At 43.6% G+C, this 25,015-nt stretch overlaps 1 protein-coding gene across 1 annotated transcript in view; it reads right to left on the bottom strand.

Moving 5' to 3' along the window:
* The window catches only part of clic4 (chloride intracellular channel 4), a 133,796-nt gene that overhangs the window by 13,525 nt on the left and 95,256 nt on the right, over positions 1 to 25,015 (bottom strand). Inside the window, exon 4 of the mRNA XM_080211739.1 lies at positions 5,754 to 5,860. Coding sequence (XP_080067865.1) covers positions 5,754 to 5,860 — 107 coding nt within the window. The remainder of the gene's footprint in view (positions 1 to 5,753; positions 5,861 to 25,015) is intronic.

Here is a 25,015-nt window from a genome sequence, read left to right as displayed (position 1 = left end):
TTATTTGCAACAGAATAGAATTTTTGGATACCGGGATGACTTAAACGGAGCAGTAATAAAGGTTTTGAGTAGTGTCATTACTATACTTCAAACAGTCTTTGATTGAAATAATTAAAGAGACAGACCAGGCAGTCCAATAAGACAAGAAACCAGAAGACTGATTGAAGTCCCTCAGTAATAGGCTATATATTTTGAAGGTTATATGGTCGCTCTCCCAGCATGATGAAACATCAGCTAATTTATAGAGTTTTACCGTTCTCCCAGCTTTCAGACTACAACTGAAGATCTTAGTCTGCTCAATTGCAGGAGGAGAATATATGCTCATAGACTTTAGTTCTCTGTTAGGGCCCATCGTTGCACTGCCAAATCATGTATGAAAGTCTTTGGGGCAATCTTACCAAAGATAATTTGAGGTGCCGAAGGAATGCGAAAACAGGAGAAAATCATATCGATTCTTTGGGCAATCTCCCAGTCGCAATTGTTTGGCACTTAATAAAAAAAAGAATCACAATGTGATTCTCGCCAGTAAGGGGGGGGGAAATAGAGTCTAATTTCGCCAGGAAGCCAGCTGCTGACTTCTAGGGGTACCATTGTGCCGGTGCCCCAATCTCTCAGTGCAAATCGATTCAAAGTAAGGCTGGTAACATCATGAGGTGAAAAACTGGGCTTGAACCTGATATTTTGCCCCTCACTTGATCTTACCGGCTCGCCACACAGATTGACCGACAAGACAAGCCAATAAGATTGTCCCCACTCCCCTTCTTGCTGAGGTGTTTTTGTCAGTATTGGTTCACCATCACCTTCTACTTTTGGAGCAAGGAGAGGGGGAACATCCAAAGTCTACCTCAGCTGCAATGGGAATTGAACCCACACTGTTAGCATTATTCTAAACCACAGGTTAACTATCAAGCTCACCGGCATCCTCACACTTGTACGTGGATCTGTCCAAATGTACTTGCCTATGCAGACTAAGATTCCCCAAGAACTATCCACACTCTCACACCCAGTCACATAATTAGGACAGATAAGAAACAGCTTTACAAGGAAGATACAAAAATTTTCTTTAACTGCCTTGGTTCCCAACTAAATCAAAATTATACAGAAACAATGAGCTGCTAAGAGATACATTGCTTTAAACAACAATAATCCAATATAAATCTTCCCTTAAATTGGTGTTGTACATTGATGTTTATCTCACTATATATTGCTTTGGCAATGGGGATCATGTTATGAGGACATCTTCTCATTATTGTAATAATTCAATATTATCAATTTTAATAGGCCTTATGCATAGGTTACAAGGGTGGATTTTAGCTTAGAAGGGGGTGATTCAAATTGGGAATTTTCCAATTTTTTTTAGACATGTCTCAGTATAAAGCGTCCACTTCAGTGCTATTTTCACTCTGAGGAGTTGGGTCTACCACTCCTAGTAGCAGATTGATGAGGGTGGCTGAGTGACATGGTGGTATGTTAAAAGGCCTACTTTGATTTCTAGGACAAACTTCTGGGCCCAAATTCTTACAAAAAGATTACATGAGTGAGTTTGTTTACACAGGTGGAAAGAAGCATTTACTTTTCTTGATTGACATCTCTATGAGGTTATAATAAGTTATTTTTTTCTGTGATCTCTTTTGTCAATGTACCAATGTTTATTTGCACAAGGTTAAGAGGTGTCAAATGCTTAAAGCATCCATTATCAATAATTTAATGATAGGGTGTTGCATTGAGTTGACATGGAAGCAGCATGGGCAAAATATTGCCAAGTTACCTCTTAAAAGATACCGAATCCAAAGTATGGTTCATGACTCCTTTGAGAGGTCGTGAATCACAGACCATGGAGGAGTTGGACAGATTCCATGGAAATAGCGAGGGATTAGGAGGTGTCTGTCTCTGCAATGGAGCTGGCCAGGTTGGGGCTGCAGGGTGCAAGCCCAGTCCTCACACTCCTATTAAGCACCATTGAAAATGGAGGTGCTGGGTAACGTGGTTTGGAATTTGGGAATTGGGTCCAACCCACCATTTACATCCAGTCTCACGGCACTTCTGGATCCCACAAACAGAGCCAATGCATTGGCAGGCATTGAACAGGCCTCAAGCCTCGGTGCCTGATAATCGATTTGAACACAAAACATGAAAGCAACAACAACTTAGATTTCTAATCTCTTTTAACATAGTAAAATGTCCCAAGAACATTATATAAAAAAAAATTGATGCTTAAAAGAAATAGGTGAACAAAGGTTTGTTTGACGAGGTAGGTTTTAAGGGGCAACTTCAATGAAAAAGGGAGACAGAGAGGTTTAGTGTCAGAATTATAAATGCCCTGGGTGATTCTGACAATGTTTTTGGCCCCATTGCCTCTCCCTCTCCCCACCCTCTCACTCCATGACTATTTAACAACTATAGTAAGCGTCACTGCGTAAACAGAAAACTCCATTTCCAAGTGGCTTGGAATGGAGAGGGAGGGCTCACTATCTTATGTGCATGTTGGTGAAGCATTATCTCATCCTTTGTATAAAGAACTGATGATTTTTAATTCACTGTAACAACCTTGACACCCAATCTTTTTTTGCTCGATTTTGGAATGGTTTTGGTTAAAGCAAACAAAACAAAGAATACATGTGATAACAAACCCTCCCACAGATTGTATTAGATGTTTTAAAAGAATACTGCAATGTCTTGAAATATCCAAGTGCTTTTCTAATGAGGTGATGGTGAATTGCTCATGCTCGCATTCCCTGGGATTAAGCAATGCATTTATTCAGCAAAGTGATACTGACGCTGAGGGAACTGGACTAAATTGTCAGCCCCAGCTGTGCAATGACTAATCTCCACGGGATGATGTGTTGTCTTTTTCACCAGCCCTGTTAGCCTAGTCGCCAATCAGAGCAGGGATTGAGGTGGCTTCAATAACTCCATTGTCTCCAATTCCAAGAAGCCACCCAGTGACTGCAGGGAAGTGAGCTCAGTCTTTCATCGCTTCAGAGACTGGAGTTCCTGAACCCGTTGCACTCTTTATTTAAACACTGCTTATCACACCACATGGCTGCTGTGAAGTTGGGTACTCAGATTAGGTTCAATTCACTGAAAATATTTTGCTGCTTTTCTTCAATTTAAAAAGGCTATTCACTCCAGAAAATAAAAATGAAGATAATTTACTTATGCGGGAATAAGAAACAAAAACATCTGGAACTCACCTCCCTTCAGAATCATGTTACACTGTTCCCCACAGGAACTGTCAGCCCTATACCTTATACAAGCCAGCATTCTTCATGTTTTAGATTAAATCTATGTACTTCAGCCGGATAGTGGCAGGGTTCAGGAGCCCAGAGGGAAAATCCAACAATCTCCCCTCCCCCGCTGCTTGTTTTTAAGTCAACAGGACCTCTTGTCATCTTGCGCAAGACTGACTCCAAAAATAAAATCTGAGTTAAGCCTTGCCTATTTCACAAATGAAACAATTGCATTTATGGCTGCAACGAGCTAATTTTTTTATTCGGTTTCTTTATAAGTGTCACAAGTAAGGCTTACATTAACACTGCAATGAAGTTACTGTGATACACACACCTTCTCTACCAGCCCCCCGCCCCCACAGTTGCCACACCGTGGCACCTGTTCAGCTGAGGGAGAATTTAGCGCCAATGCACCTAAACAGCATGTCTTTCGGACTGTGGGAGGAAATCAGAGCACCCGGAGGAAACCCACACAGACATGGGGAGAACATGCAGACTCTGCACAGATAATGACCCGATGCCAGAATTGAACTCAAGTCCTTGGTGCTGTGAGGCAACAGTGCTATCCACTGTGCCACCTATTACCTTAAATCCAGTGGGCAGTGGTAAGATGGCACTGGGCATTTTTGTTTTGCCCCACAGGCAGTGCTGGGGGCCCAGTTGGCACTGTCAAGCTGGCAATGCCAAGGGCACAAAGCAGCAGTGGCCCTCCTTCACTCCAGTAGAATTGGGCCACTAACTCCCTGTCAGTGGGGAGCTACTGTAAACCCCGCTGGAGTGAAGAGCTCCTGATGTGGTGGTGAAGAGGGGAGTTTACATGTAAATAATATTAAAATTAGAATTAGCATAAATGATTCAGCTCCATACCGATTTCAGAAGTGGACCTAACCCGGTGCCCAGAAGCTTGCTGAAGCCATGGCATCCAGCAGGAAGCCCGCAAAACAGCCTGTACCAAGTCTTCAAGCCTGCTGTGCTGCAAAAACAGCAGGGCACTGGGCTGGGAGACTCACCCTCATGGTGCTGTTCTTCAAGGTTGCCTGGAACCTCACTGGAACTCCACAGCAGGTCACGGGCAGAAAGGACAGAGTGGGAGCAATGTCACAAATTAAAATGACAAGTGACAGGAGGCTCAGGGTTATGCTTGCAGTGTAACTTGGCTTTTGATAGACGATCTCTTCCCCCACACAGCCCCATTCCACAGCTACTTCTCAGTTGAACTTTTTTAAATTATATCAACAGTCCCATAATTAATGTGCCTTGGAGTAAACAGTTGAGAGTTCAACGTTTAGATTGCTCCATCTTCCATTCGCCTACATTCTTGCTGTGCTAAAACCTCTTCCTCCAACTCATTCTTTCTCAGAATTTCAATGTCAGATTCCCCTGTCCTTTTCTTCTCGGATAATGCTATGCAAACCCTTTCCCAGGGTGATCTCAGTTTAATGCCTCACATTGTGGGAGCCCAGAGTGAAACTTTGGGTGGTACAAGAGTTGCTCAGTGGGCAGAGAGAGAAGGATGAGTTGAGAGTGGGTGGGGGGAGGAGGACAGTTGATTGAGAGACAGGGCTTCTTCAAAATCATAGGATCTCTACAGTGCAGAAGAGGTCATTTGGCCGATCGAGTCTGCAGCAACTCTCTGACAGAATATCTTACTCAGCCCATGCCTACCCACCCCTACATCCTCGTTACCCTGCTAGATTCCCTATGGCTAATCCATCTAACTACACATCTTTTTTGGGTCAATTTAGCACGGCCAATGCACCTAACCAGCGTTTTTTTTGGACTGTGGGAGGAAAGGGGAGTACCCAGAGGAGACCCACGCAGACACAGGGAGAATGTACAAATTCCATTCAGACAGTCACTTAAGGCTAAAATTGAACCTGGATCCTTGTTGCTGTGAGGCAGCAGTGCTAACCCACTGTGCCACCCACAAAATAAAAGAACATCTATCTATTCACAAAGTTTTGTTGCAGCAACAATCAGGCCTCAGAGAGCAGTCCAATAGGCTGCACACACCAACAAAAAAAAAAGCAAGCATTTAAAGGGACTTCAAGCTGTCAAAACAGTCTGAGTTCCACAGTAGCCATTACTGCCTCAGAGCTTGGGACCCCAAAATCTTGTCTCATTGACACCACAAGGAGTTACAACCCACAGATTGGGAAGCCCTGATGGAGAATCTTTAAAAGTGCAACTTATAAGCGTCACTTATCGCAGTTTCCTGATTTCTCCAGCTTCTCTTTTACTCTTTTTAAACTTAGTGCTGTCCTCCACTATGAGCTTTGGCTTAATACCCAGACTTCTCAAAATGGTTCATTTAAGTTTGCCCAACACCTCACTGCAAATGAAAGAAATCCCAAATCCATTCTCTCCAAATGGAAGAATTTAATCCATCACCAAACTACATGGTTTCTTCAGGAATAAAATTAATCTCAGTATGATTAACTATCAGGCAGTGTGTGTTCCTGAGCAGAATTTCCAAATTGGATACTCAACAAGTTAATGCCACCACCCTACCACCCCGCTTACCTTCATTAGCTTCAGGCTTAGAGTTTTTGATGTAAGCCGAGAACTTTGCAAAGATGTCATTCCCAGCTGTGTTGGACTCTGGGTGCTTTGTGCCAAGCTTCATGTACCTATGGGAACAAAAGATATAACGAGTGAGAAATTCAAACAAAGCACATCGGTGCCAACTGCAACATCATCGCAACATTCCAAAATGGATTCAGCCGACATTAGAAACGTAATGGGGCTCCTCCACAATCAGAAAATTGCTGCATTAACCTTCATGATTCTACAAACACAATTCCTAACTAGTGCACTGATATTAATGGGAAGCATCTTGAAGTGAACTTCGTGCTGGGCAGTGGTGTAAACTGTGCTTTGCATCACCTCATAAAATGCTGTGCTGTGTGTAAATTGCATTACTAGTATCCCGGAATTTCACTGTGGAACTGGAACAGATCTGAAATGAGACAGTTTATCACATTGTCCAGTTTTAGATGCGATTGTGTGATTGGACAATATTTGCAAAATAATCCTTAATGTGCTAAAAACTACACTGATAACCAACTTAAAATTGTTAGTCTGACTCCCACTGCAGCGTGTGTGTGTGTACTGGATACACAGAGCCCTGTTCTTTACTGGCAGGAAGAACACGTACATACATTATGCCTATTTCAGCTAAACGAAAAAGATGACAGTCATTTGCCGGTTTGTTCCTCAGGGGGCGACACCTTGACCAGAGTCAAGCTGCCTGGTTTAAACTTTCAAACAACGATTGGTAGTTAACAGTCAGTCACCATCAACTGGTGCATTCTCCATGCCACCACATCTACCAATGTTCGCTTGCCAACCGATGAGCACTCTCTTCTCATACAGTGTTCATATGTTGTTTCCCTGACATTGACATCCTTGTGATTGCCCTGACGAGTGCAGGGGTTTTGACAGAATGTCTTTTTTCAGTGAAACTGAAGTTCTGTACTGCCAGACAGCTGTCACAGAAATATTTAATTTAGTCTCGAATGCAGAAAAATCACAGTTCTGTAATATATATTCATTATTAATTAATGTAATAATAAATTGGATTTAATTTAAAACATTTAACCCCAGTGCAACTGACAAACCAACCAGCAAAATCAGCCACAGTGGCAGTGTTGAGGCCAGTTTTGGTCCATGATAAAGCAAAGATCTATAAATCCAGAATAGGATGTGGGCAGTAGCAGGTTGGCAATGAAAGGAAAAGCATTATGGAGGCCTTATATAATCAGAAATGATTACAAAATGTAAATAGAGGTGATGCAAAGAGCTTCAGTCACATCATGCTGCCTTCTAACAGTGCTATTCAAACTATGTTCTTCTTGAATGATCTCATTGAAATGTATACAGTGTTGCTCAATAAGATCCTCCCTCATTCTTTTAGACTCCAGTGTTTCTAGCAGATTTGGAATGAGGCTAACTCCCTGATTGATCACATTCCAGACTGGGAAAGGCAGATTTCTGATCTATTCGGGAATGAAGGGGGTGGGTGGGTGGGAAAATGGAATTGAAAACCAAGATCAAACATGAGTTAAAGATTCGAGTCCAATTATTATTAAGTTTAATAGTCATGTCCAGGATGTTGTCCAGCCCCAAGCAAGCAACAACCAAATTTCTTCCCACATCATGGTAGAGAGCAGTATCATTCAATCAGTTCAAGGCAAATTTCATTAAGGTCATTGTGAAGCTTTCCATTGTTAACATTGGGTGCAATAGCACAAGTGTATGCAAATATGTACAGATCTATTCATCGCTCCAAAACAGGTACTAGTTTCAAGGCAGCATCTATTGTATAATTATATCGCCAGCCAAACTGGAAATCAGCATCAGTCTTTCCTCAAGGCAGAGTCTGATTGATCAGGTTATATTCAATCAAGATTCAGTTTTTTTTGAAAAAAGTGAATGCAACATTAATTAATGCAACGGGGATAAGTACTGTGGGTGGAAGGGGGGGTGGGATGGAATGGAGTTGTTCATTTATATAGCACTCACTATAACAGCCCAAAAGCACTTTACAGACAGTGAAAAATCAATATGTATTGCCACTATTGTAATTTTGTAAATGCAACAGCTAATCTTGCGCAGAGCCAACATCCACATACAGCAATGTTATAATGTCCAGATAATCTGCCTCAGGCATAACTACAGTAGCCAGTCACAGGAAGAATTCCCTGCACCTCTTTTATGACCGACCACCTGGGAGGGCAGATGGGGCTTCATCTCATCCAAAGAACAGCAAGTCCGATGGTGCAGCACACCCTCACTGGAATGTCAGCCTAGATTTTGTGCTCAAGTATCAAGAGTGGGACTTAAATCCACAACCTTTTGACTCAGAACAGAGATTGCTACCAACTGAGCCATCGCTGACATTCACCATGGTTAACCTAAAGGCTTTTTCCCCCCCAGAGTGGAAGCGTCAATTACAAGGGGGGCACAGATTCAAGGTGAGACGGGAAAGTTTAAGGGAGATGTGCGGGGGAGGTTTTTCAGAGAATGATGGGTGCCCAGAATGCACTGCCAGAGCTGGTGGTGGAAGCAAGCACATTAACAACGTTTAAGATGCATTGGATGAACACATGAATAGGAAGGGAAGAGGGACACGGTCCAAGTAAGGACAGAAAATTTCTCTAAGTTTGGTTAGGGCACCATGATCGGCATGGGCTTGGAGGGCCAAAGGCTTGTTCCTGTGCTGTACCTTTCTTTGTTTTTTTTAAAGGTTCGGCATGGTGACACAGTAGTTAGCACTTCTACCTCAGTGCCAGGTACCCGGGTTCAATTCCAGCCTCAGGTCACTGTCTGAATGAAGTTTGCACATTCTCCATATCCCTGCATGGCTCCAGTTTCCTCCCAGTTCAAAGATGTATGGGCTAGGTTGACTAGCCATGCTAAATTGACCCTAGTGTCAGGGGGATTCACAGGGTAAATATGTGGGGCTATGGGAATAGGGCCTGGGTGGGATTGTGGTCAGTGCAGGCACAATGGGCTGAATGGCCTCCTTCTGCACTGCAATGATTCTATGATAAAATACTCTCTAAATGAGATGTAGCTCTATTTTCTCCCTTCTGAAGCTATTAGACCAATGTGACAATTCTCCATTTTTATCACTATCCATCCCTTGTAGCCTCTCCAAGATTACCAATTTAGTGCCTATGGAATCAATGACAGATTCAATAAAGGTCAAAGGCCAGTTTTCAAGGATGAGTGCATCCTGGGAGGAATCTCACTTTTAGAACACATCACAGTTCATAGACTTTACAGCCCTAAAAATCATACAAACACCTGTTGGAGTTCAGTCAGATAATTCCACCACTCAATAAATTAGTTTGTGTTGCTCTGCCAAACTTAACTGCTTCAGATCAACACTGTATTTTAAAGGAAAGTACATGTAACAGACTTCCTGGAATATTTCACAAGCTTCTGTTCTACTTTTTCGGTTGTTTAAATCTTTTGACATGTTCCGCTGTGCTCCCCTGAAAGCTTCATAAATCAACCCAGCGAGATGGCAGGTTCAATTCCCTGGTCTGGGTAATGTTATCTGACTGATTGCAGCAAGAACATTACAACTGACATCAGTGTTACCGAGGTTGAGGGATGTAAAACTATCCACTCCTAGTCGGAAGAAAATTGACAAAGGAAATCAGCAGTTCTACTGATTCAAATATCCAGTGGAGAACTCTATGCAGCCTGTGTTACAATCCATAGAATCCCTACAACCATTCAGCCCATCGAATTTGCATCAGCAACAATCCCACCCAGGCCTCATTCCTGTGACCCCACGTTTACCCTGCGAATCCCCCTGACGTTATGGCCAATCCACCTAAGCCGTACACCTTTGGAGTGTGGGAGGAAACTGGAGTACCCGGAGAAAACCCATGCAGACACAGGGGAGACTGCAAACTCCACACAACAGTGATCCAAACCAGGAACTGAACCCAGGTCTCTGGCACCGTGAGGCAGCAATGCTAAGGGCACTATTTTATTCAATAATTAAAACTGTTTCCCCTTATCTTTCCTGAACGGACACAATTCGAAACAACGCTTCAAGCCTTTTCTAAAGTGCTGACTGTGTTTTTTAACAGGAGGATTATAGTAGCACATTACTCATTGAGGTTATATACAGCATCTGCTCCTGACAGTTCTGCATACTCCAGCTTTCCTGATATTATTAATATTGCAGAGTTGCTGTTTGCACCAACGTGATCATCAATATAGAGAAATGTCCTTAAAAACTTGGACTAGCCTTGAATCTGCAGGAGAAAGAAACAACAAGCACACAAAAGTTCAAAGACTTAAAAAAGACTCCCTGATTGAAGCTGTCACTACTTCAAGCCATAAATTATCCACTTTTTAATTAACAGCATCTAAAAATAACAGGAGACAACTGTTGTGCTTTTCACCTGAAGCATTTGCTAGTTATGTAGCAGAAAAGCAAGATCAAGTTTGCTGTTCTAGTTAACATGAGGCTACCTCTAGTACAAGGCACCCAGAGGAAAGGTTCGGTTAGATTTCCTTCTCACAACAGTCCCCGACCACTGTAGAATCATAGAATCCCTGCAGTGCAGAGGGAAGCCATTCAGCCCATCAAGTCTGCACTGACCACAATCCCACCCAGGCCCCATTTCCGTAGTTCCACATATTTACCCCACTGATCCCGACAGTAGGGTCAATTTAGCAAGGCCAATCAACCTAATCCACACATCTTTGGACTAACCCCTCCAGTCCTTATAGGAAAATGAAGGACAGATTCAGCAGTTTCGTTTAAACCCACACTGCATGTTATTTACCCCAATATGCCAGCATTTCTAAGAACAATACACTTCCAATGTAACAGAAGTTAGGAACCCAATACCCATATTTTACTTGGATCTTTATTCTTTTATATCTCAATCATCTTAAAATCAGCTATTTATCCACATCTATTTTTAAAGTTATCTTTTAGCTTCACGAATAAATAACATTGCTTCAAAAGTAGGTCAGAGACTAGGAATCCTGCGGCAAGTAACTCATTTCTTGACTCCCCAAAGCATCTACAAGGCACAAGTCAGGAGTGTGATGACATACTCTTCTCTTGCCTGCCTCCAACAACACTCAAGAAGCTCAACACCAACCAGGACAAAGCTGCCAACTTGGCTGGCACCCATCCACAAACATTCATTCCCTCCACTACCGATATAGTGGAAGCAGTGTGTACCATCTACAAGATGCACTGCAGGTATTCACCCAGTCTCAGGTGTGAGATGAGGGGGAGAAAGTTTGAGATGTTTGGGGGCAGGGGGGGGTGTTTTTCCACGCAGTGTGGGGTGCCTGGAACACGCTGCCAGAGGACGTGGTGGGTGTCTGGAGCGTACTGCCAGAGGTGGTGGTGGAAGCAGGCACATTTGCAACATTTAAGCAGCATCTGGATGGGTACATAAACAGGGAGGGAATAGAGATTTGCAAACTGAGTAAGAACGGATGATTTCTTTTAGTTTAGTTAGGGCATCATAATCGGCACAAGCTTGGAGGGCTGAAGGGTCTGCTCCTGTGCTGAACTTTTCTTTGTTCTTATTGTGATTCCCAGCACAGCATTTGGTACCCAGATGGGAAAATTCTACCCTCTGATTTAAATTTGTACCTTTTCTATTCTTGTCTCCTTTCACAATTGACTCCGAGCCAATTCATTCTGTGCAAACTTCTTGAGAGAAATAAGCAGTGGAACTATCCCATCGCAGAAAGGTCATTTCCTGCGGATTCAGACAAAACCCACCAGAAAAAGGCAAGGGCATAGCCAGGGCAGATCCTCAACAACTCATGGGCGTCTTGGAGGGGTGAAAACTCTTACAAGACCTATAACACTCAGAGGATGGAGGTGGCACAGTGGTTGACACTGCTGCACCAAGGACCTAGGTTTGGGGTTCCAACCTTGGGTGACTGTGTGGAGTTGCATGTTCTCCCCGTGTCTGTGTGGGTTTCCCCCAGGTGCTCAACTTTCCTCCCACTATCCAAGGATGTGCAGGTTAGGTGGATTGGCCACACTAAGTTGCTCCTAAGAGCAGAGAAACGGCTGGCCAGCCACTCCTGATGTGGGGCCTTTCCCCTCGAGCCCTGGCAACAGACCAGCGACCTGATCCAGGATGTGTGGATTAGGTGGATTAGCCATAGTAAATACACAGGGTTACAGGGATGAGGTGGGTCTGGGTAAGGTGCCCTTTTGAAGAGTCAGTATAGACTTGTTGAGCTGAATAGCCTCCTTCAGCACTGTAGGGATTTAATGAACTGCACTGCTCAGATCCTTGCATGTTAACAAAGATCTGTACACTGAAGGAGATGAATTAACTTCCTCATGGGTGCTTGTGTTTCCACAGAGTGAGGAGAGGGGTTTCAAGCCAAAGGGGGAACCTATTCCTTGAGGAAAAAGCGAGCTGCTTCAAAGGACAGAAGTAGGGACCCAGATGGCCCTTAGAATCATAGAAACCTTACAGTACAGAGGGGGGCCGTTTGGCCCATTGAGTCTGCACCAACCATAATCCCATCCAGGCCCTCCCCATAATCACTACATATTTTACCCACTAATCCCTCTAACCTACATATCTCAGGACACTACGGGCAATTTTAGCATGGCCAATCAACCTAATCTGCACATCTTTGGACTATGGGAGGGACCAGGAGCACCCGGAGGAAACCCACACAGACACGAGGAGAATGTGCAAACTCCACACAGAGTGACCCAAGCCAGGAATCGAACCCAGGTCCCTGGAGCTGTGAATCAGCAGTGCTAACCACTGTGCTGCCCATGATGAATTTATGGGACATGGGCAATAACTGCTGACAGGCCAGCAATGCCCATCCCTAGTTACCCTTGAGAAGGTGTTGGTGAATTGCCTTCCTGAATTGGTGCAGTTCCTCCTCCCTCTGCACCCCCCTTGCCTTTATCCCTATTATGTTTGTAGCCTCCCATACATATCAGACTAGTGGCCTCAGTGTGGCTATGGACATCGTGTAATCTATTCCATAAGTTTTTTTTACACATTATAATAACTCAATAAATCAGCTGGAAAGGGAACAATGCTGTGGGTTGTCCCACAATGCCATTAGGGAGGGAATTCCAGGATTTTGACCCAGTGACCGCAAAGGAACAGAGATAAATTTCCAAGTCAGGATGGTGAGTGGCTTGGAGGGGAACTTGCAGGTGGTGGTGTTCCCATGTACCTGCTGCCCTTGTCCTCCTACATGGACATGATTGTGCATCTGGAAGGTGCACGCAATAGACAGAAAATCCTGTCAGGTTTGAAACTTCAGAGGAGCACAAAACCAAGTACTAATTCACCACAGACCTAACAAAGTTCATGCACTGTTAAACCCCTATTGGGTAAATGACATTTATTTTTGACAACGAACATACAGATGTTCCAAAAACATACTAGCAATTTATTCTGGAGTTTGTTTTTAATGAATGGCAGGACTATGGGCGTATGTGAGACATGGTGGGTGGTGCGGCAAAGTTGTGGCAACCAAGAGCGATGGGGGCTCCTGCTGTGAAAATTTATGAGTAACAAACCCACCGTCAGTTAATTCTGGTGTTATAGTCTGCGTGCTTTTTGCAATGGTATGAAAGCTATCCCTGTGGAGACTCTAGTTCACAAAGGGCCAATTGAGAACATACAATCCAAACAATTTACAGTGGCAAGTGCTGATCCGATTTTGGCAGTCTCCAGGCAATTTGACCTCCAAGTGCCACGAATGAATAAAAATGAAGGCCTCAAGAAGCAGGGGCCTTGAGGGTTGGGTTCCTTCTGTACCCTTCTCACCTAATAAAAGAAAATACTGAGTTCTGTGATTTGGAGACAGTCAAAAGATATTACAACTGAGCAGTTACAAAGGCACTGAAACAGACATTTCGTATGGACTCTGCTCACCTCTTGAAACTCTTCAGGTTAGCCTGTGGATCAATAGTAGCCATTATTCTTTCACCTCTGACCTATTAGTATAAGGCTTCTTTCTTTAGTTCCAAAAAAAAACACAACTCTTGGAAGGATTAAGCTCAGATGTAAGTCAGTCCTTCACAGCGACTTAAAAATCTTTCGAAATGCTCCCGTGATAGTATTTTGAGTCTGTGTATACACAGACACACAGACACACCATTGCTCTTTTTCACTGGGAGTGACCGTTTTATACTACAAATGATCTAATTTCACAAGAAATTGGGAAATACAGGAAAAGTTGGTTGTTAACTAATACTGTATAACTGTTAGGCTAGCTTATTTATTGTCACTCAAGTCTGCTCAGGATTACGCATTTTTACTTCCCCAAGATGTAGTTTTCAAAACTGTATTGTTCAGGAGCAGATTATGTTACGTGGGATGCTACACAACACCAAAACACTTAGCTACTTATCATTAATCTCTTTTCATTTCTTTTTCCTTCTATATTTATATTTTTTGAACAATTAATTACTTCCTTTACCATTTCTTTAAAAGCATGTGACTAGTATTTCAATGTTTGCCATGACAAAAAAAACTGCTTACTTGATTATACAAATGCCATTCAATAAATTATATTTTAACTGGCAGAAGATGCATAATATAATTATGCTAATTTATAAAGAATGCCAATCTGAAGAACAAAATAGCCACCTTTCATTTTGAGGTTTTAACATTTGTTTTACCTTTTTCAAATATTTTGCAAACACTTGAGGATTTTTACTTTAGTAAAGGTGCTTTAATAAATGTTTAATAAATGAAGGAATATAAATTATGGATGTGAGAGATAACCCTCAGGACTTATATGGGGAATCCTTGATTAATCTCCCAGTGGGATTTGTGGAATGCGAGGTTCCGTGGTAATGAGCCTATCCAGGTGGACTTGTCTCCCCAGCCCTTGTTAAAGTGTATCCCTGAGCAGTTCCAACGATGTGCTGTCCTGGTCGGGACTTGTGCAAATGCACTACAGAGTTGTTATTTAACTCTTAATTTGTTCCTTTTCCAGTTGGCTTATTGAGGTATTACAATGGGAAAGCAAACTTATGGAATAGACCACACATTGTCCATAGCCACACCAAAGTTATGAGCCTGATATGTGCAGGAGGCTATAAACATAATAGGGATGAAGGCATGGGAGGAGATGTAAAGGCTTAACATCAGAAGCATACATGATGCTGACATAACAGTGACGCCAGTCCATGTAACTGAGAAAGTCTGAAGGAGAATCTCCAACCTCGTGTCAAAGTCCAAGGGTGGGATTTTCCGGCCGCACTCACCCAGAAACCGGAGAATCCCACTCGGGGTCAATGGATCTTTGTGCGGTCCACCCCCTCCCCAACCCCGCTACGATTCCCATGGCAGGTGGGGTGAGAGAATCCTCCTACCCTCCAAATGTGTAAGTAATGACACGCTTGAGCTGCAAACGACAATCCCCAAAACCCCATCTACAACCAGGCTACGCAAATGAAACAACTTGATCACGGGCCAGAATTTTACATACACCCCTGACCGAGAAGCGCGAAGCCACACGAGAAGACGGCGGGTGCATGCCCCGACATTATTGCGCACTGGCACGACATCCCGGTTGACAGGCACACACAGGAGCACTCAGAAGCTTGCCCACCGTCAATCGAGCCCACAACGCAGCCCACTAAGGAGAAATTGACTGCAATTTTACAGTCAGCGTAACCACCTGCCTTAACGGTTGGCAACCGGCCTACATGTTTGAGTAGCAGGGCAGGATAAACTATTAGGGCGGAAATAAAATTCATAAAGGTGTTTGGGGACTGAGATTTACATATATGATCATGCTGCTTAGATGCTTTTATGCATAGATTTTCCATATGCCCGGGGTGTTGGGGTCCTTAATTCTGCTGGCTGCTTTTCCCAGGCAGTTGTAAGTGTAGATAGCGTCAATGGGTTTGAGTGATGGACTGGACTTTGTTCACGACACTTCATAGTTTCTTGCGGTCTTGAATGGAGCAGGAGCCATAGCGAGCCAAGGGGGGAGAGTGAGAAAAAGAGGAGATTTAATTGAGATGCAGAACCTTGGGAGGGGCCTGGATAGAGTGACTGGGAAAGGACTATTTACTTCAGCAGAGAATTCAGTGACTCAGTGGAGGTGTGGGGGGCATAAATTTAAAGTGATTGATGGAAATATTTTTTCACCCAGAGGGTTGTGGGGGTTGGGAACTCACTGCCATAAAGGGTAGTAGAGGTGGAAAGCCTCAACTCATTGAAAAGCCGTCTGGATCTTCACCTGGAGTCCTGGAACCTGCAGGGAAATGTTGGAAAGTGGGAATAGGGCGGATGGCTAGTTTTTCAATCAGTGCAGACACGGTGGGTCAAGTGGCCTCTTTTTGTGCCATTAACTTGGTGATTCTGTGGGGAAAAAGACAAAAGGAAAGATCTGTGATAGATTGGAAGGCAGAATGACAAAGTGACAAAAGGTTTCCTGGTCCGATAACAAAGGACAAACTGAAGATGTGCCTCACAGAGGTGTGACTGTCAGGATTCTGAGCAGTGACTGCCCCAAAGCGAAAAGAAAGAGAAACAAGAGAAAAAAAACAAAGCTGCAAAGAAAAACTGAACCGAAGGATCTAAACTTGTGCAGAAGGTTGGGGAAGTTGAATGATGAGGAGCTGTTCCTTGAGACAGAAGCAGGTGATTTGGTCTGAGTGTTGGTGAGGGATTTGCAGTATTCTTCCTGCCTTCTCATAGCACAAACTAACAAAGCAGTCTGCTCAAGGTTGTTTTTTTGCACAAGTTGATAACATCAAAAAATTCAAATTATAACCATGGTTTAGATGGTGGCACACTCACCTCAGTGTCAGAAGGTTCTGGGTTCAGGTCCCATCCAGGACTTAGATAGACATAGAACACTACAGCACAAACAGGCCCTTCGGCCCACAAGTTGCGCTGATCACATCCCTACCTACTAGGTCTATCTATAACCCTCAATCCCATTAAATCCCATGTACTCATCCAGAAGTCTCTTAAAAGTCCCCAATGAATTTGCCTCCACCACCACCGACGGCAGCCATTCCATCACCCACCACCCTCTGAGTGAAAAACTTACCCCTGACATCTCCTCTGTACTTAATCCCCAGCATCTTAAACCTGTGTCCTCTCGTAGCAACCATTTCAGTCCTGGGAAATAGCCTCTGAGAATCCACCCTATCTATACTCTCAACTTCTTATAAACCTCTATCAGGTCACCTCTCATCCTTCGTCTCTCCAGGGAGAAAAGACCGAGCTCCCTCAACCTATCCTCATAAGGCATGCCACCCAATCCCAGGCAGCATCCTTGTAAATCTCCTCTGCACCCTTTCAATAGCTTCCACATCCTTCTTGTAGTGAGGCGACCAGAACTGCGCACAGTACGCCACGTGGGATGTGACAAGGGTCTTATAAAGTTGCAGCATTACCTCCCGACTCCTAAACTCAGTCCCTCGATTAACGAAGGCTGGTACACCATACACCTTCTTGACCACATCCTCCACTTGCGAGGCCGATTTAAGAGTCCTATGGACCCGGACCCCAAGATCCTTCTGATCCTCTACACTGATAAGAGTCCTATCCTTGATATTGTACTCCTTCATCCCATTGGTCCTGCCAAAATGGACCACTACACATTTATCCATGTTGAAGTCCATCTGCCACTTCTCTGCCCAGTCTTGCATCCTATCTATGTCTCGCTGCAACTCTGACATCCCTCCAGATTATCCACAATACCACCAACCTTCGTGTCGTCGGCAAACTTACCAACCCATCCCTCTGCTTCCTCATCCAGGTCATTTATAAAAATTACAAACAGCAAGGGTCCCAGAACAGATCCCTGGGGCACTCCACTGGTGACCAAACTCCATGCAGAAAAAGACCCCTCCACAACCACTCTCTGCCTTTTGCAGGCAAGCCAGTTCTGGATCCACAAGGCAACAGCCCTTTGGATCCCATGCCTTTTCACTTCCTCAAGAAGTCTTGCATGGGGGACCTTATTGACCGCGTTGCTGAAGTCCATATAAACCACAGCCACCACTCTCCCTTCGTCCTCCTTCTTTGAGTGCAAATGTGAAGACTAACACTGCAGTGTCAACCTGAAGGGAGTGCTGCACTGTTGGAGGTGCTGTCCTTTTGAGGAGATGTTAACCTGTCACCGCACTTGCGGAAGAATATATTGGCCTTAGAGGGAGTGCAGAGAAGGTTCACTAGGCTGATACCCGAGATGAGGGGGTTAGCCTACGAGGAGAGATTGAATAGACTGGGTCTGTACTCGGAGTTTAGAAGGCTGAGGGGGGATCTTATAGAGACGTATAAGATAATGAAGGGGATAGATAGGGAAGAGGTAGAGAGATTCTTCCTGCTTAGAAAGGATAGCAGGGCTAGACGGCACAGCCTCAAGATAAGGGGGGTGGGGGCCAGTTTAGATCGAAGTTGAGGAGGAACTTCTTCACTCGAAGGGTGGTGAATACTGGAATTCTCTGCCCATTGAAGTCGTGGAGGCTACCTTGCTGAATATATTTAAGTCACGGGTAGATAGGTTTCTGATAGACAAGGGAATTAAGGATTATGGGGAGAGGGTGGGAATGTGGAACTGGTCCACTTCAGATCAGCCATGATCTTATTGAATGGCAGGGCAGGCTCGAAGGGCTAGATGGCCTACTCCTGCTCCTATTTCTTATGTTCTTGTGTTCTTAATTTACATAGGCGTGCAGTTCCGCTGTGGTTGTCCACGAAGGGAGCACATTGGAGACGCCAGCCTGGAGATGAAAATCAAACATCTAAAATTCCCACATCGTTAGTCATGGCAGATTCAGTTCACGGTTCTTTGCAAAAATCAGAAAAAAATAATACCAGCCCGCCCACCCCAAACTCCCTCAGCCAAATTCAACAGCATTTTGATGACTTGAATGAAATTTAACTTGTGGCAGTTATCATTCTGGCATCGGTTAAGTGTTACGTTTTCTGAGTTTTGGGAGTACACTGGAATTCTACTGTACCCGCCCTCCCTATGGAATTGGAGCGGGTGAGGGGTGGACAACGGAAATGCCTGTTGACCTCGTCAAGGAATTTTTGGTCTCGCTCAAGCAAGGCCGTGATTCAGTTTGCATGCAAGGAATGGAACCTGAGCTGAGTATGGACTGCAGCGTGCGTTTCATGATAGGTGCTTGACAATTAGACAACCAGCGTGAAGTATCATTCCGGGGCCAATTGTAGCTGGAAGCAGATTTTGCACCCACTTTTGGGCCTATGGAATGCCACACTTGGCAAGCGAAATATCCAGGCCATGAAGTCAAAGTTAACCATTATATGACAAAAATACATTGCATAAACAATGCCATAATCATAGAATCCATACAGTGCAGGAGGCGGCTATTTGGCCCACTGAGTCTGCACTGACCACAATCCCACTCAACTCCTATCCCCATAATTCCATATATTTATGCTGCTAATCCCTCTAACCTACACATCCTAGGACACTAGCGAACAACTTAGCATGGCCAATGCACCTAACCTGCACATATTTGGACTGTGGGCGGAAACCTGAGTACCCAGAGGAAACCCACACAGGAACAGGGACAATGTGCAAACTCCACAAGGACAGTGACCCAAGCCAGGAATCGAAGCAAGGTTCCTGGAGCTGAGAGACAGCGGTGCTAACCACTGTGTCACCGTGCCATCCGAAAGCATGTTGTTATTCCTTTCAACTGGTTCTGTCATCGTTGTGTACAACAGGAAACCTCAGTTTAGGATTTTAATTTGCACAAGTGTTAAGTAAAGGTTGTCAAATGGAGGACCATCCAGCACCACTCTACTCATCAACAAAGAAAGCTATGAATCGTGTGTGAATTCTCTGCAGTCCATACTCAGCTCTGGTTCCATTCCTTGTATGCAAACTGAATCACAGCCTCGCTTGAGTGAGACCAAAAATTCCTTGATGAGGTCAACAGGCATTTCTGTTGTCCGCCCCTCGTTTGCTCCAATTCCATAGTGGGGGTGGGTGCAGTAGAATTCCAGTGTACTCCCAAAACTCAAAATGCAACACTTAACTGATGCCAGAATGATAAGTGCCACAAGTTAAATCTCATTCAAGTCATCAAAATGCTGTTGAATTTGGCTGAAGGAGTGGTGGGGGGGGGGGGGGGGGGATTTTTTTTCCTGATTTTGCAAAGAACCGTGAACTAAATCTGCCATAACTAATGATGTGGGAATTTTAGATGTTTGATTTCCACCTCTGTCCAATTGCTTACTTCAAACAAAAAAGTTAAGAGAATGTGTTGTGTTGTTCCAATCTCACTTAGCTTTAAATCCTGTGATTACAGGGGCTTCAAGAATGAAAGGTTGTTAGTGTCAAATGGCAAATATGCATGAATTAGTCCTTCAGAGGCCCAGAACACAGGAAGAATAACTTCTTCCAGCTGTTTATGGGTCTGGAGAATGGAGGAGTACGTGTGTTATCTACAACCATCGGGTAGAGTTGCCAAAGATCACTGTGGACAAAAAAACTCGACAGTCACCAGGCAAGACTGTTCCCTTCCTGTTGGCGAACACTTCAGTGGTCACGGGCATTCAGCCTCTGACCTTCGGGTAAGCATTCTCCAAGGCGGCCTTCACGACACACGACAGCGCAGAGTCGCTGAACAGAGACTGATAGCCAAGTTCCGCACACATGAGGACGGTCTCAACAGGGATCTTGGGTTCATGTCGCACTATCTGTAACCCCCGTGACTTGCCTGGGTTTGCAAAACCTCACTTACTGTACTGTCTGGAGACAATATACATCTCTTTAAACTGTGATCAGTGCTCCTTCCACTCACATTATCAGCCACTTCAGGTCTTGAACAGCAGGTTAGGTGTAAGGATTCGCATTCTAATCAGTAATCTCTAAACTGTCTGTGCTTTATATGCTCTGTCTGAGGCCAGAACTCTCCATTCACCTGACAAAGGGGCTAACCCGAAAGCTTGCGAGTATATTATCAAATAAATAGGTTGGACTAAAACCTGGTGTTGTCAGACTTTTTACTGTGTTTACGCCAGTCCAACGCCGGCATACCCACATCATGACAAAAAAAACAGCTGTTAAGGAACACTGGGGTAATGCCCAGAGTTAGGACAGTCCAGAGACCATTACAGGATCACAAAAAGCTGCAGAAACTTAAAGCTGGAAGAAAAGAAACATGGCAAATAAAGGAGAGAATGCAAAAAGAAAAAGGAGAGCCATAAAGGGATGGATTAGAAAGAAAAACACAAAGAGTGATCAATTACTAGGAACAGCAAAGGGGAAAAAAAGTAAAAATGAGTAGGAGTGCTGATAAAATCTCCTCTTCACACCAGAAGAATCATTTATAAAATTGACAAAAAGACTTTCAGCTATTAGGGAGAATAGAATCCCGTACAATGCAGGAGAAGGCATTTGGCCCATCAAGCCCGTACCAACTCTCTGAAAAAGTATCTGGCCAAGTCGCTCTCTCCCACCCTATCCCGTAACCCCCACACATTTCACATGGCTAATCCGTCTAACCTACACATCTTGGGACACGAAGGGGCAATTTAGCATGGCCAATCCACCTAACCTGCACATCTTTGGACTGAGAGAGGAAACCCACACAGACATGGGGAGAATGTGCAAACTCCACTCAGTCACCAAAGGCTAGAATTGAACCAGGATCCCTGGCACTGAGGCAGCAATGCTAACCACTGCGCCACCTTACTGAGAGAGAGACAAAAAGAAGGAATGTGACAAAAAACGGAGAATCCTTTAGCCTTTTTGATTATTTTGCATACCTAATTTAGTGTTCTGTGTCTGGATCTTCAAGTCTTTTTGGACCTTCACTGTTTCTAGCTTTTCAATATATGGGAAGTAATTTTTTAAAAATCTGTTTTTAGGTACAAAGTACTTAAAATATCTAATGTTTTTCTACATTGAAATCCATCTGACACAGTTTTATCCATTCACATAATCTCATGCATCCCTTTGTAATCTTTTGCTGTCATCTACATTGTAAGCAATGCCACCTATTTCTGCATCATTGATGAATTTGGATATGTGGCTTTCTATCCCATCATCTAAGTCAATGATAAATACGGTGGAGCAGAAGAACACAGGAGCAGACTGTCTGGTCCTTCAGGCTTGCTCTACCATTTGATAAGATCACGGCCGATATGGCCGTGGTCTCACCTCCACCTTCCTGCCTGTTCCCCATAACCCTTGACTCTTGTCTGTCATAAAATTATCTAACTCAGTCTTGAATAAATCTATTGACCCTGTCTCCACTGTTTTCTGGAGAAGAGAATTCCACAGACTAATGGCCCTTTGAGAGAAAAAAAAACTCATCGCTTTCTTATTCTTAAATGATGTCCTCTAGTTCAAGTCTCCCCCTCAAGAGGGGCCATCCTTCTAGTACCAATCTATCAAGGCCCCTCATTCTCTAGACTCCAAAAGGTATAGGCCCAATCTATTCAATCTTTCTTCATAAGTCAACACCTTCAGCCCAGAGAAGGCAACATCCTCTGCCCTGCTTCTAACACAATTATATCATTTTTCAAATAAAGGAGCTCAACACTGGAGACTGCTCCAGATAAAGTCTCACTAAGGCCCTCAGTAAAACTTCCCTATTTTTAGATTCCATTCACCTTGAATAATCCTAACCTTCCATTTGCCTATCTAATCACTTACTGTACCTGCTTACTAATGGTTTGTGATTCATGTAGCCAGACAGCCAGATCCCTTAGTACTGCCAAACTCTGCAATCTCTCACCACTTAAAAAATACTGCTTTTCTGTTCTTCTTGTCAAAATGGTAAAGTTCACATTTTCCCACATTATACTCCATCTGCCAGATTTTTGCCCACTCACTTAATCTATCTATACCATTTAGCAGATTCTCTCCCTCCTCTTGACAAATAACTTTCCTAAATTTGGTGTAATTGGAGAATTTAGCTACCACACATTTGGTCCTCATTGATGTAGATTGCAAATAGTTGAAGCCCCAACACTGATCCCTGTGTACTCCACTAGTTATAGCTTGTCAACTAGAAACAAAAGACCCATTTATCCCTGCTCTCTGTTTCTTGTTAGCCAACCAATTCTTTATCCATGCTCTCATCTTGTGTAATAACTTTTGATATGCACCCTATCCAATAAATATCTTTTGGGAATCCAAGTACACCACATCTAAAGGTTCCCCTTTATCCACCTTGGCTGTTGCTTCCTCAAAATACTCTAATGAATTAGTTAAACATGATTTCCCTTTCACAAATCCATGTTGACTGTGCCTGATCCTATTGAGTTTTCTAAGTATCCTGCTATACCCTCCTTAATAACAGATTTCAGCAATTCCCCCATGACATACACATTAGGCTAACTGACCTATAGTTTCCTGCTTTCCATTTCCCTCCTTTTTTCAATAAATGTGTTACATTTGCTAGTTGAAGCCCCAGTACAAAGTCTTGCAGGTTGCCACTAGTGACATCCTGCCAATTAAAGTACCTGCCCATTGCAGAATCATAAAGTCCCTACAGTACAGAAATAGGTCATTCAGCCCATCAAGCCTGAACTGGCAATAATACCACCAAGGCCCTATCCCTGTAACCCGATTTATTTACCCTGCTAATCTCCCTGACGCTAAGGGGCAATTTAGTATGACCAATCCACCTAACCTGTACATCTTTGGACTGTGGGAGAAAACTGGAGCACCCGGAGGAAACCCACAGACATGGGGAGAACGTGTCAACTCCACATAGACAGTCATCCAAGGTTGAAATTGTGCCCGGGTCCCTGGCGCTGTCAGGCAGCAGTGCTAACCAGTGTGTCACCAAGCCATCCCTACTCTCTGGGGAGATGAGAGTGTGGAATTCTCTGGCCTCCCTGCAGCACATTTCTCACAGTGGGAAGCAGCGTACCATTTGCCAGCGGTGGGGTCGCTAGTCCCACTACTGTCAATGGGAAACCCACAACAGGAGGTGTGCCATCAATGGGACCAGAGGATCCTGCTGGAATGGACAGCCAGAGATTTCCAGCTTATATCTCCTTCCATTTGGCCTATTTCCCAACCTAGTCAATAACTTGCCTTCAATTCTGTGAACTTCAACCTAAGCTAACAGCTACTAAATCAAAGGTCTTCTGGAAATCCATAAGAAGTCATGCCCATAACCATTCTCCTGTCTATTACTTCAGTCACCTCTTCAGAACCTACATGTAGGTTGGTCAGTATACCTTTACAAATTCCTGATTTCAAAGCCATCCTTAGTTATAAACTTTAATCATATCCTGGCAACCAATGTTTGCCCAAATACTCTATCATTCCCTACTTTTCCTCTCTGTACCTTTTTTGAATAGAGAAAGCACAATTTTCCAATTTAAAGGAGCGGTTCCCAACTCGAGAGAACTTTGGAAGATTTTAATTGGAGTCTCAGCAAAGCTCGCAGCTACTTCCTTCAAAACTCTGGAATCGGAATTTGTCAGCAGTGTCATTATTTTGTTATGTTGCCAAGTCCCTGTCCCTGATTCAATATTCAATTTCATGGGAATAATTAATTTGTCCGTCTTTCATTAACATTATCACAGTTATTAGCTTTGCCTAATTTTTAAAAAACTGGTTTGATTTTGACATCCCTTTCAAGTTATTTTTCACACTCCTTTTACAATTCTTCCTGTTTTGTCATCCTATTCTGTTGTTTGAATCTTTGTCACTTGTCAGGATCTTGGTTACTTTTGGCACTTTTGTATTGCCGCTTCTTTTAATTTCATGTTGGCGCTTACCTGTTTAGTCATCCATAGCTGATTTTTTGGGACAAGTGGAATTCTTACCCCTTAATGGCATAAACTGGCTGTAAGCCAGTCAAAGAAGACATTACTATCTCCTGGTTCTGTTGATTTGCCCATTAACAAATTGTCCAGTTTACTATAGACAGGCTCCGTCTCATTGCCCCAGACAGCGTTAATATTTAAAAAAACTAAGCAGAACACAAGAATTGAACCTGGGACTTTCCTTTTTTGTAGTCTGTGCTTCCACAGTGAACATTTGCTGTCCTGCTTAAACCACGTAAAAAGTCTGACAACACCAGGTTTTAGTCCAACTGATTTATTTGATAGTAGACTTTTTACTGTGTTTACCCTAGTCCAACGCCAGCATATCCACATCCTGTTTAAACCACTGCAGAGAGCCAAGCCAGGGACTTACCCCAACTCCCTTTGGAAGCTAATTAAAACAATGCCAGTCAACATTAATTAAGCTGCGCAAAAGCGTAACTTGCTCCTCAGAGAAGCTCATTAGAATTCAAATGGGAACTTTTA

This window comes from Carcharhinus amblyrhynchos, chromosome 24 (genome assembly GCF_965287045.1).
Source record: "Carcharhinus amblyrhynchos chromosome 24, sCarAmb.v2.hapA, whole genome shotgun sequence".
Lineage (NCBI taxonomy): Eukaryota > Metazoa > Chordata > Chondrichthyes > Carcharhiniformes > Carcharhinidae > Carcharhinus > Carcharhinus amblyrhynchos.
The sequence above is the reverse complement of the archived record's forward strand: the minus strand, read 5'-3'. Positions and strand labels throughout refer to the sequence as shown.